The following is a 13627-nucleotide window of genomic DNA, read 5'->3' as shown; positions in this document are numbered from 1 at the left end:
TCGAAGGCCCGTAGGGACGCTAGCATTCAAAAGAAAGCAATTCCAATGGATCAGTACCCTCTTACACTTAATGGTCATTTCATAAAAGAAGGAAAGGACTATCCATGCTACGAATTTTCTGAACCATTTGTCGTAAACGACATAAGGCAACCGGTATTCAAAATTTTCTTAGATTGCTATTTCATAGACGAAATCCCAACTCTTGTCCATAAGGAGAAAGCACCCCCATGCTTTGACTTTAATGTCATGGGATTATTATTCGGGCGAGAAAAGGATGAGCCGACATACAAAGAGGATAACTCCTCGCTCATTCACACAGTCCTACAAAGTGAAAACTTCGATCCCTCGGAGCTAATCACTCCAGCAGAAGGATCACTACAAGGGTGGCGCAAGACCTTTAAGGTGACGACTCCAAGTGGAAGGAAGATCTCCATCACGATAGGGCAAGGACCGATGTTTGAAGAGTCGTCTGAGTCAGAGTCTCCCCCTATAGAGTCATCTAGATCTTTAGTTGTAGCACCTCCTCCTTCTATCTCTTCTCCTAGAATAGTTAGTGATCAAGTCCTTGAGAACATATCACTCTTTGATGTAATGATCTCATAGTATAATAATATGACTTCTTCTCCTTACTCCTCGTGTTCTTCTTTAACCCAAGATGACGAGCATTGCTTAACTAACAATGAAAAAGACAAAGAACTTATTAAAGCAATGGAAACACTTGAAAAGAAAACACCGATAATTGAAGAAACTGAGACGGTTGATATCTAAAATGATTCAACCAATAAAAGAGAAGTTAAAATCGGACTAACACTTAATGAACAAGAAAGAACCGATTTAATTAACTTTCTTAAAGAATTGATCGATGTATTTGCTTGGTCATACGAAGATATGCAAGGCATTAATAGAGAAATAGCTCAACACACTATACCACAAATTCCGGGAATGAAACCTGTAAAATAAAAGTTGCGTCGAATGAAACCCAACGTAGCTCTTAAAATAAAAGTAGAAGTTGAAAAACAAATAACTGTAGGTTTCATCAAGGTATCAAAATACCCAGAATGCGTCGCCAACATCGTCCCAGTTCCGAAAAAAGATGGAAGGGTAAGAATGTGTGTCGACTATCGAGATCTAAATAAGGCAAGTCCAAAGGACAACTTCCCTTTACCACACATCGATATTCTGGTGGATAACACAGCAAATCACTCACTCCTCTCGTTCATGGATGGATACGCAGGCTACAATCAGATTCTCATGGCAGAAGAAGACATGGAGAAAAAAACCTTCATAACACCATGGGGCAATTACTACTACACGGTAATGCCATTCGGGTTGAAATACGCGGGTGCTACTTATTAACGTGCAGCGACTGCCTTACTCCATGACATGATGCATAAAGAAGTCAAATATATGTGGACGACATGATTGTAAAATCAAAAGATCGCCCAGGCCATCAAGAAGCCTTAAGAAAATTTTTTGAAAGGCTAAGAAAATACAATATGAGGTTGAACTCATCTAAGTGTGCTTTTGGAGTCACCTCAGGCAAGCTTTTGGGTTATGTCATAAGCTCTAGAGGAATAGAGATAGACCCAACCAAGATCAAGGCAATCATGTCAATGCCACCGCCCAAAACCAAGAATCAGAATCGAGGATTTATTGGCCAGTTGCAATACATAAGTAGGTTCATATCAAAATTGACGACGATATGTGAACCAATCTTTAAAAAGCTTAAGAAGAATGTACCAGTAATAAGGGATGACGAGTGTCAAAAAGCCTTTGAAAAGGTCAAAGCCTATCTTGCAAATCCTCCCGTATTAGCACCAGCACTTCCGAGAATACCTCTTAAGCTATATTTAATAGTTACCAAAGAGACAATGGGGGCTATGCTAGCACAAGAAGTAGAAGGCAAAGAAAATGCGATATACTAGCTAAGCAAGAAAATGCTTGAATATGAAGCACGTTACACACCACTTGAGAAATTGTGCCTCGCCTTGGTGTGGGCCACAACCAAGTTAATACATTACATGTTAGTACATACCATCTTCGTAGTCTCCCGATTAGATCCACTCAAGTATCTATTCGAGAAATCTACACTCAATGGGCGCATATCGAGATGGATAGTCAATTTAGCCCAATTTGATGTAAGGTTCATGCCGCAAAAAGCTACCAAATGATCTGTGGTGTCAGACTTTCTAGCGGACTTTCCAATAGAAGACTCAACGCCAATACACGACAATGAGTTTCCAGATGAAGACTTAATGGTCACTGAAGATGATACTTGGACCTTATACTTCGTTGGAGCCTCAAACCAAAAGGGATGTGGCGTTGGAGTATTACTAGTATCACCTAAAGAAGAGCATGTTCCAATCTCCATAAAGCTTGATTTCGACGTTACCAACAACACTGCTGAATATGAAGTATGCGTGGTAGGCCTTAAAACAGCTTTGGCATTGGGAGTAAAAAAGTTACGGATATTCGGTCACTCTTCATTGATCATCAATCAAATCTCCAAAAGGTGGAAAGTAAGGAGCAAAAGTCTAGCCCCTTACCAAACCCATCTGGAAACCCTTACTAATCAGTTAGAGAAGGTAGAATACACATATCTACCTAGAGAAGAAAATAAATTTGCTGAAAGACTGGCCTCAATGGTTAGGATTCCTACGGAAATCGAGCAAATGCCTCTAACTATAGAAAAAAGGCAGAAACCAGCATATATTCAAGATATAGAAGATGATGAAGTAATCCAAGATGAACAAGAAGAAGAAGAAGAACCGTGGTATACGGATATACTTAATTATGTCACCAAAGGAGAATACCCTCCCCATGCTGACAAAAGAGCAAAACGAGCATTAAGACTCTTGGCTTCCCAATATGTACTCATAGACAACGAGCTACATAGAAGGGTACCTAAGGGTCGAGCTCTCTTATGTGTAGGAAAAAAGGATGCCCAAAGAGCAATGAGGATAGTCCACGAAGGAATTTGTGGAACTTACGTAAATGGTAAAATGTTAGTCCAAAAGATAATGCGAGAAGGACACTATTGGACTACAATGAATAGGGATTGTCATCAATACGTAAAAAGATGCCCGAAGTGCCAAATCTATGCTAATTTACAACATGTTCCTCCATCCTTGATCTACACCTACACGTCGCCATGGCTGTTGTCTACAAGGGGAATTGACATCATTGGCAAAATCACTCCCCCAGGAACAGGAGGTCACAAATATATGCTAGTGGCAATTGATTACTTCACAAAGTGGGTAGAAGCACAATCATACGCTAAACTCACTGCAAAACATGTAGCACTCTTTATCGAGAGAAATATTATTTGTCGATACGGAATCCCACATGAAATGATAAGTGACAATGGAACTCACTTTCAAGCCGAATGTGAAGAATTGCTACAAAAATATGGCATTCAACATCATCACTCTTCCCCTTATAGACCTCAAGAAAATGGAACAGTCGAAGAAGCTAATAAAAATTTAAAAACTATCATGGAGAAAATGACGGAAAATTACAAGGATTGGCCTGACAAACTTCACTTCGCATTGTGGGGTTACCGCACGTCAATTCGCACATCAACAGGAATTACGCCATTTTCCTTGGTTTATGGAATGGATGTCGTACAATCTGTCGAACTAGAGATTCCATCTCTACGCATCGCATTAGAGAGCAAACTCGATGAAGTTGAATGGACTAGGGCAAGATATGAAGAGCTAATTCTACTCGATGAAAAACGACTAGAAGATCTACATCATACTCAGTGTTACCAAACTTGTATGGCTAGGCATTTTAATAAGAAGGTCAAGACACGAAACATCAAAGTAGGAGACTTGGTGTTAAAAGCATTAAGGAAAAATGTTTTAGATCCAAGGGGAAAATTCAGACCTAATTGGTCTGGACCCTACATTGTCAAAACAATCCCGTCAGGAGGTGCAGCAAAATTAACTGACATGGATGGCAATGACTTCTCAAACATGACAAATATTGACCAACTTAAGAAATAATACCCATAATTACTTGAGTAGGATACTTAAGAGAGCTACGTTTGGCCTGATCCCTTAAGAAAGGATACGTAGGCAACCCTTTACGGGTGCGGCCACTTTATTTTTTTCAAATCTCGCATCCCATACTTAATAAAAAATTCAACAGAAGATCGACGAAACATCGGCGTCACGGAAAACATTCTGGCGCCAGCCGATGAACATCAGCACTAGACGACAGCTTCCGTCGCCTGACGCCAGACTGCCGCAACTGGCGCCAGTCGCAAAGTTGTGGCGCCAATTTACTATAAAATATCTGGGAATATTTCGGTGTTTTTTGGAAAATTTTCGACTTCCGTACTCGAAAAAATTTCTAGACAATTAATTTTTCGGTTTTCATTGTTTTAATAAAATAAATTTAAAGTAAATAATTTAATTAAAAAGCTGACATTTTATTAATAAAATAAATTATATTATTGATGAAATTTAAATAAAAGCTTAAATAAATTAACTTGAAATTTAAAAACTAAGTCTAATAGTTGGAAATTAAGCAATGCTCTTAATCTTCTTTCTTTTTCTTAGCCCTTTTCCAATTCTTGTCCGCATCTTCTTCCTCATCCATAACCTTAGCTAGTAGGCATCCTTTAGAGGACCTACATTCAATCTTGGAGTAAATAGTTTCCCCCTCAGCTAGGACCCCATGCTTCTTTTCTACCCAAGCTTTCATTTTTGTGGTGTCAGCTTTCCTTTTTCCTTTATCTTTTGCAGTACTCTTCTTCTTAGGCATTATAGGCGTTTTAAACTCGATCCTTTCACCCAAGCGTTCCTTAACAGGAATCACCTTGTCACCTAGACGGCTCTTCACATCAGTTTTATTCTGATTTTTCCTCACGCCCTTTGAGGGTTTCTTCATAAGCCACTTTTTCACATCATTGGGCAAAGAGGGAGGAATCTTTTGGGTAATTACTTCCCATAAAGGTCTAGCGCTCCAATAAGCATCAAATTTGTCTACTTCTTGGGAGACAGGGAACTCGTAGGGACGACGAAGATCACCGGAAGGAATAGTCTGAAGTAGGCCATACTGTTTTTTTACCCTGCAGGGATAATAAAAAGTCATCCGGGACAAGCTTGGAAGACGGCAGAAAGGTTGCTTGTTAACACCAACCATCTTTCCTATTTTCCACCAAGGGATGACCCACTTGATGGCAAAATTACAAGACTCAAAGACCTTCTTCCAGTTATGGCGCCCCATCTTAGAGAAGCGTTTCTTTCTTCTCACGAAGCAATTTGGAGTATACTTCACAATGTTGTCCGGAGGGCTAATTAATTCCAATCTTTCCATTAGCCACATCAGTAAAAATTACAATGCAAATAAATTATTATTACTATACAAAAATATATTTTTGATTTCTGTAATTAAAAATATTATTTTTCTACCTGTAATAAAATTGGAGAGCCCCGAAAAGGTGCTTTTGGATTCTTCTTTAATTCATTAAGGCTAAGCATAGTCTCTCCAACTATTATAGGCATTGGATTTCTCCCAGATTCAATTTGTTCTAAAACAGTGGATATAATTTATTGACCCTCATTATTTTTATCACTAGTAAGAAAAAATTGATTAAGCATGCAGAACAGGAAAGCCCTTCTTCGATAAACATGGAAAGATTCAGAATAAGGTCTATCAAAATAATGGCGAGCAAATTCTTTCAAATTAACTACATTACCATCTACTATTTTTTATAGATCTCTGTCTTTTAAATTGAAGAAGCGTTCAAAATCCTTATAATAATATTAATTTATTCTAGGGGTTACTACAAGATCTAGCGCAGGGAAGCCTAAAATAGCACCGAATTCTTCCCGCAAAGGGCTAATTTCATCATACCCTATTCTAAAACAATAAGTATCTACATCCCAATATTCTAGAGCGGTATGAATAAAATCTGCATCAAGATCTACCCCTTTGACACCATAAATACCCCCTAAGTGAAATACATCTAACTCTTTTCTCTCCTTGGCATTAAGAGACCGACACTATTCATAAGTATAGTTGGTAAAACTTTTGGAGACTAGAGACATGATGTTATTTTTCTAAAAGCTAAGAAAAATTTTATTTGCTGAAATTATGAAGAAAATTGGCTGGGCAAGGGGCTATTTATACACAACATCGGAGCAGTTTTAATCTAGGAAGGATTCGGAGTCAACGCTCATTAGCGCCATATGCCAACTATTGGTGCCTAACGCCAGAGCCTGGCGCCAAACGCTAAAGTGTAGCGCCTGGTGCTACACCAAAACGCGTGGCGCCAGCTGGCGCTAATATGTCTCATCGTACGAGCTTTCCAAAAACCCGCGTTTTTGCCCTGATTCGAGTCTGCTAACGACTTTACTTTTTCCTTATCTTTTTCTAAAAATTCAGTAATTCCTTCCTCTTAATTAATAAAACTATTATATTAATTATATTTTTTTTCGTATTTTATTTAGACTAACTTCCATGTTTTTATAAATCTAATATTTTTTATTTGACTTTTATTTTTCATTTTTTCTTTTTTGGGGGAGAAAGTCGGATACCGTACATCAATAATAAAAATGACGGAATTTTTTGCGCAAAATTATTTTTCACAATTCTCTACACACACAAACATGCACATAATAATAATTAAAAAAAATAATAAATAAAAAATAAACTCATAATAGTATGTATATACAAATATGTCTAAATAATGAGTCTAAATAAATGGCAAAGTTCTATACAAAGTCAAAATAAAATAATAAACTACGACGTTGGGGGACGTACACCCATCATCTCATAAAACTGCGCCTTACGAGGAGTAACCTCTCCACCAGCTCCGGCTCCAGCTCCTGTCTGCTCGGGAGGAGGAAAACTCAACACGGGACCCGTCCACCCAAGATCAACCTGAGGTTAAGGGTGCGGAGGCTGCTGCGATGACGAGCCAACCTCGTACATCCCACCATCTCTTAGAGCTGAGGTAGCCTCTCATTGGCCTACCGGTGCAGCACGTGCACCCTCAGATGAAGAGCCTGAGCCCTCTACTGCCTCGGTGCACGCAGCCTCTGAACGACCTCCCTGACCTCCCGAACTAGTGCAACGACGTCTCGAGCTAGACCTCGCCGGATCCCTCCGCACCTCAGGTCTCGTACGGGTACGAGAAGGAATGGGCTGACCCTGCAAAAGAAACTAAGATCAGAAACATGCAAAATAGAAGCGGTAATACAAAAATATAAGAAGGGAAGCTACCTCCTGAACGGCGTCGTCTCGACGGCAGGTAGCCACGTTCCTCATCTGGACAAGCTGGCTCCGGAAGGAATCTATGCGTCGTGCCATCGCCGAGACCACCTCGCGTGAGAATTGTCAAAGAAATAAGTTAGTAAACATGCATAAAATTTATGGACAAAAAGTTGTAAGTAACAAGCTTACCCGAGTCTGGTGACGAGGAATCGACCGCTCCACAAAGCGCTCGCCCTCAGGAGCCGGAGGAATCATCTCCTCAATCGGCCCATATGTCCCCTGATAGTGGATGGACATACGGGGTGGCACGAACTCAGCTGGATCATCCTGAAAAAGCAAAACAAATTCAGTAAAGCATCACTTGGGGGCTACTTAACTTAAGGTAAAAGTTGAAAATCGTACCGCCACATCCTCAGTAGGTACAGGAACCGGAGCTAACAACAGCGGTAGCTCCTCCCCATAGCATCGCCCAGGGATCGTGTAAGATCGCCAAGGGGTACCAGCTCCCTCTGACATGCTCACCAACCTCGTGGCGTTAAACATGTGACGTGGTGGAGGAGTAGGAACGACAAAGGTATCTGAGAAATGTTGTTTAGCGACCCTCTCTCCCAGATACGCAGGCGCTCCGTAGGTCCCTAAGAAATAGCGACGCTAAGAAGAATACTGCGCGGCTAGCCCAGGGACTGCCAAGTCGACCCACGGTCGGTATACCACCTCAAGCTCCTGCAAAGAGCGTGTATCAGACAAGAATCTAGCTAAGACATAAAAAAATGTTCAAATAAGTAATGAATCATACCGAGATGATCCAATCTCAGACATAGGAAGTAGACATCCCCACACGCCGGCGCAGCTGAGAGGAAGTACTCGTAGAACCAGATCTACAAGAAGCAAAAGTTATCAGCAGGTGCTAACTAAAGCATAGAGCTAAACTTTATAGGGAATAAAGTATAGCTCTACGACCCTCCAAAAGCCGGATAGAGCAACGTTTCCCGCGAAGGACCGATGTCGACACGAGTCCTGCAACGCTCGGAAGAAATCAGCATAGACCAAACTGGCCCAGTCATAAGTCCCGATCCGGTTTAAATCACGGACAGTAGGAAGGTAGTAAAGCAACGCCTTACTACCCTTGTCAGGGGAGAACGTCCCTGACAGCAAGATAAGTGCGAAGATGCGCACCCGCTGCTCTCGGGTAGTCGCACCATCGTCAAAAGCCGCTACTAGAGTCGAGCGGCGAATCCCCCTAGCACTTAACTGAGTCGACACTACCTCAGCTCGAGCCCGAATACCAATCGGACCCAACAGCTCCTCGACCTCATGAGAAAAGACGTCAATCTCGCTATCAAACGGCAGTGCCACAGTGCTAAACTCCAGTCCCGTGATGAGACTGAAGTCGGTAGGAGTGACCATCATCTCAACCCAGGGGAAGTGGAAAGTGTTGGTGGTGTCCCAAAAGAACTCCACCAGAGCACGAACTACATGGTGACCCCCACTAGAGGCAATCATGGCCTCGGAGGTCTCGAACAGTGCCATAAGCCCGCAAGACTCCCATAGAAGTCTCGTTTGATTGCCTTTGGCGATGTACATCTTGTAAAGGTCGCCCAAACCGTCACAACCGGAACCATGGCAGTGTGTCCTCCCAACTGTGACGCCCCGTCTCACCCTCTTAGAGATATGGTGGACGGGAGAAAAGTACAAGGTCCGCTCATCCTACTCAGGGAGTCTGTCGAGCGAAGTGGATGGTTCAACATTATCCTCTACGGGCTCGTGCTCCCTTCGAACGTCTCGGGACCGTGAACCACAACCTCCCTGTCTAGCCATGCTACATTGTGCAGAATCATCATTAATTAAGGTTCCATGGTATCTAAGGTTCGCCTAGCTGCATGATACTATGTTCGCAGAAAAAACAGAGTACATAGTACTAAACAGAGCACAAATTCAAATTGAGCATACACGACATTTTCAAGCAATCAAATAATTTCTTGCAATACTATGGTAATTATTTTGACAAATTGAACAAGAATTGCTAGCAAAAACATCAAGAACAAGCCACATTGTTTTCCTGACCTTAAGAGGTTCAACAATGGTGATTTGTTCATTTCTTCACCAAATTGAGTCAAACAAGTCTCAAATTACTCCCAAGGCAATATATAAACATATTCAAGCAATTTCATGGCATAAAGTTTGATAAAAAACAGAGAATTAAGAAATTCTAAATTCGAATTTTCGAGAAATTTGTGGATAAATGCATGAAAAATTCATTTAAACCGGCGTGAGTTTGTAGGAAACTTACATAGATCGGGAAAATGGATGAAATAAGCTTTGGTTTGCAAAAAGTTTGGGCGAATTTGGTTGAGAAACAAGCAAGAACGAGTGTCGTCCGGGAAATTACTTGCTCAAAGCTGGAAGATGTTTTGAGCAATATATCATTGATATGTCTTTCAAGGTAGAGAATACACGCTTAGATTTTTTTCAAATAAACCAACAGACAATAAGGGCTTATCTTTATTAGGGACATCTTGATAGCATAGACTGTGGAGAAGAATGTGCAGCAAATGTTGGAAAACGAGTTATATTGCCCGTGACATTTATAGTGGTCCTCGAGATTTGAAGAAGAGATATCTGAATGCGATGTCATTAGTTCAGAGATTTGGCAAGCCTGATTTATTTATAACTATGACATGCAATCCTAATTGGCCTGAAATTAAACAAGAACTTACTGTTGGAGAAGAAGCACAAAATAGGCCAAATATTGTCTCAAGAGTTTTAGAGCAAAGGTACTTGCTTTAAAACACTAAATCAGGAAGAAAAAAATATTTGGAGAAGTAGCTGCAATGATATATGTTATTGAATTCCAAAAAAAAGGTTTACCTCATGCTCATTTTCTCATTATTTTGAAATCAGAATTCAAAATAAAGACTCCTGATGACTTTGATAAGTTTGTTTGTGCTGAAATTTCATCTTCTGAGAATGGATATTTAAGAGATTGTGATCAAGCATATGATGCATGGTCCATGTGGTCATCTTAATCCAGAATGCCCTTGTATGAAACATAAAGAACGATGTGGATATTGTAAGTATGGTTATCCAAAGTAAAATTGTTAAGAAACTAAAAGTAATAGTGATGGATATCTTATGTATCGAAGGAGAGCTACGTGTGATATTGTTAATGTTCGGGCTGTTGAAATGGATAATACATGGGTGATTCCATATGATCCATATCTTTTAGCACATTTCAATTGTAATTTAAATGTTGAAGTTTGTTCAACTATTGAAGCAGTTAAGTATCTGTATAAGTATGTTTATAAAGGACATGACAGGATATCATTTAATATTGTCCAGACAAAAGATGGAGTTCTTTTGCAAGATGAAATTGAACAGTATCAATCAGGTCGATGGGTTTCACCCTATGAGGCAGCGTGGCGCCTTTTTGGTTTTGATTTATATGAAATGTATCCTTCGGTTTTACCTCTTCCTGTTCACTTGCCTAACTCTCAGCTGATACAAATGAGACCTCATTAAAATCTTACGTCAATTGTTTTAGATGATAAGCGTACTAGGACTTGTTTAACAGAGTTCTTCAAAATGAATTGTAAATCAGCTTTGGGAACAGGATGGCAATACAATGAATTTTCAGAACATTATCGGTGGGATTCATCAGATAAGCTGTGGTATAAATGAAAGAATAAGAAAATTCAGGTTGGAAGGTTAGTATTTGTTGGACCTTCTAAAGGTGAAAGATATTATTTGCGGTTGCTGCTTCACAATGTCAAGAGTCCAAAGTCGTTTGAAGATCTACGAACAGTCAATGGTTACGTGTGTAACACTTTTCAGCAGACAACACTGAAGTTGCGATTAATGGAAGAGGATGATGCAATTGATTTGTGCTTAACCGAAGGATGTGCCATTCAGATGCCTCATGTTATTCGAAAATTGTTTGCTACATTACTTATTTTCTGTCAGCCTAGCAATCCTTTGTCTTTGTGGTTGAAATATTATGATTCATTTTTAGAGGATTTCCAACATAAACATCCTACAAATGCTGCAAGAGTGAAACAGCTAACCATAAGATCAGTGGAGCAGTTTGTTGAGTCAATGGGAAGTACGTTGAAAGCGTTTGGGTTACATGATTTAGTAAAAGATGATGGTGATTATATACATGTAACAAAAGACATAGAAGATGCATTGAATGAACCGATACCACCATATTGTCTGGAATGTAAAGATAAGTTAAATCAGGCTCAACGAGTTGTATTTGATGTCATTATGGATCATGTTACAAAAGGAAAGCGCGGTGCCTTTTTAATAGATGGTTCTAGTGAAACAGGGAAAACTTTTTTTATATAATGCTCTATATCAGAAATCAGATCAAGGAATAAGATTGTTTTACCAACAGTCACTTCAGGTATTGCTGCAGCCAATATTCCTTCAGGTAGAACTGCACATTCACGGTTTAAAATCCCTTTAGATCCTTTAGGCTCTCTTGCTTGTAATTTTCCTAAGCAGGAAAGTCTAGCTGCACTTCTAAGGGAAACAACGTTGATTATTTGGGATGAAGCTTATATGGCTAAAAAGAAGAATATCGAATCCCTTGACTCACTACTTAGAGATATTTGTAGTTCAAGTGAATTATTTGGAGGCAAAATAGTAGTTTTTGGTGGGGATTTTAGACAAGTTCTTCCTATAGTTCCATGCAAAACACATCGAGAGGTAGTTACTGCAAGTTTAATCACTTCTTCTCTATGGCCACAGCTGCTGAAGTTCTGGCTTACTAAAAACTTAAGAGCTAAAGATGATTCTACATATGCCGCTTTTTTGTTGGCACTTGGATATGGAAAATTGCAAAACACTGAGGATGCGTTTGTTGAGCTGCCACTAGAAATTGTTCAGCCTTGTTATAATGGAGAAGCTGATGATGTACATATAACAGCTATAGCATTTCAAGAAATTGATATGCTTCCATTCAGCTTAGATATTTTTACTACAAGAGCTATACTAACACTGATGAAGAGGATGTTGATGCTATTATTTCAAGCTTGATTTGAAAATTTCCCGGCGAATCAATAGTATATAAAAGCTATGACACAATGATTGATGAATAATGTGCCGTATATCGTACTTAATTTCTAAACAAGCTTTGTCCTTATGGTATGAGTCCTCCTGTGCTAGAGTTGAAAGTAAATAGTCATGTTATTCTGTTAAAAAACATTATGTCATCATCTCACTAGTAGAAAAATAGCAAAGGGCACCGGTTTGAACCGGTGCCTATGTGGGGGGGTGCCAATTACCCCCCTTTTTTGGCACCGGTTCATAACCGGTGCCATAAACCGATTTTGGTACCGGTTAACCGGTGCCTTAAATAGTTCCGCGAAATATTATTTTTTAGTGGAAGCTCTTTTAGGCACCGATAAACCGGTGCCTTTTTGGTATTTTTATTTAATTTTTTATTTTTTTTTTACTTTTTTCTTGCAATAATAATAAAAATAATATAAAAACAAACATCAGAAATACAACCCATACAAAAATAAATGGTAAAATATGGAGTCTTGAAATTGTTATATTCAACATCAAAACAATGGTAAATCACATCATATTCAACAAGTAAAATGTTATTGTACAATACAAAAAAAAAAATTTAAAATTACAATGAATTATAATGAAATTCAACTCAGAAATTCATATTGTAAAACAATAAAAAAAAATGACAACATCAAAACATTATTCCAAAATCAAAGTCTTGAATCCTTGTTGCGTTAATTAACACCTACATCAATTAAGACCCAGAAATTATTAAAACTAAAAAAAAAAAAAAAAAAAAACAAAAAAAAAAAAAAAAAGAGAAACAATAATTTAACCTAGAAAACCGCATAAACAATGAATTATAATTAAACCCAAATAAATCAATCAAAACCTAGCAAATCTATGAACTCCAATTACCCCCCGAAAATCAATCAAACCCGGCAATCAATTAAACCTAGCAAACCCTGAAAATCAATTAACCCCAAAACTTTCGAAAATCAATTAAACCCAGAAATTTCAAAAAATCAATTAAGAGCAAAAAATGACAAAATTAATTAACCCAAATAATTCCAAGATCAATTACACCAATCAATTTCAAACAATATTACAACAATCTAACCTAAAAAAATTAAGGCATATAACATAAAAATTAAACCCAGAAACCCTTACCCCGAATAATTAAACCCAAAAAAATGCACTAACCTCAAATTTGACCTGAAAATAAGCGAACTTGGTGGCGACGGTGGTTAGTGGCGTCGGTGGTGGTGGGCAGAAGACAGAAGAGAGGTCGGAGATTGAGACAGAAGTGGACAGAGAGGGGAGAGAGGACAGAGAAGAGAGGTCGGAGATAGAAGGAGGGGAGGAGAGGAACGCTGAGTGCCGA

At 39.1% G+C, this 13627-nt stretch overlaps 1 protein-coding gene across 1 annotated transcript; it reads left to right on the top strand.

The window, feature by feature from the left end:
• The first annotated feature begins 11082 nt into the window (after positions 1-11082).
• LOC145642907 (uncharacterized) lies at positions 11083-12264 on the top strand. Its single transcript, XM_081694066.1, has 2 exons — positions 11083-11536; positions 11585-12264. The coding sequence occupies exons 1-2, from the start codon at positions 11083-11085 to the stop codon at positions 12262-12264; spliced, it is 1134 nt and encodes a 377-aa protein (XP_081550192.1).
• The last annotated feature ends 1363 nt before the right edge of the window (positions 12265-13627 follow it).

Source organism: Chenopodium album, chromosome 8 (assembly GCF_948465745.1).
Source record: "Chenopodium album chromosome 8, dcCheAlbu1.1, whole genome shotgun sequence".
NCBI lineage: Eukaryota > Viridiplantae > Streptophyta > Magnoliopsida > Caryophyllales > Amaranthaceae > Chenopodium > Chenopodium album.
The sequence above is the reverse complement of the archived record's forward strand: the minus strand, read 5'-3'. Positions and strand labels throughout refer to the sequence as shown.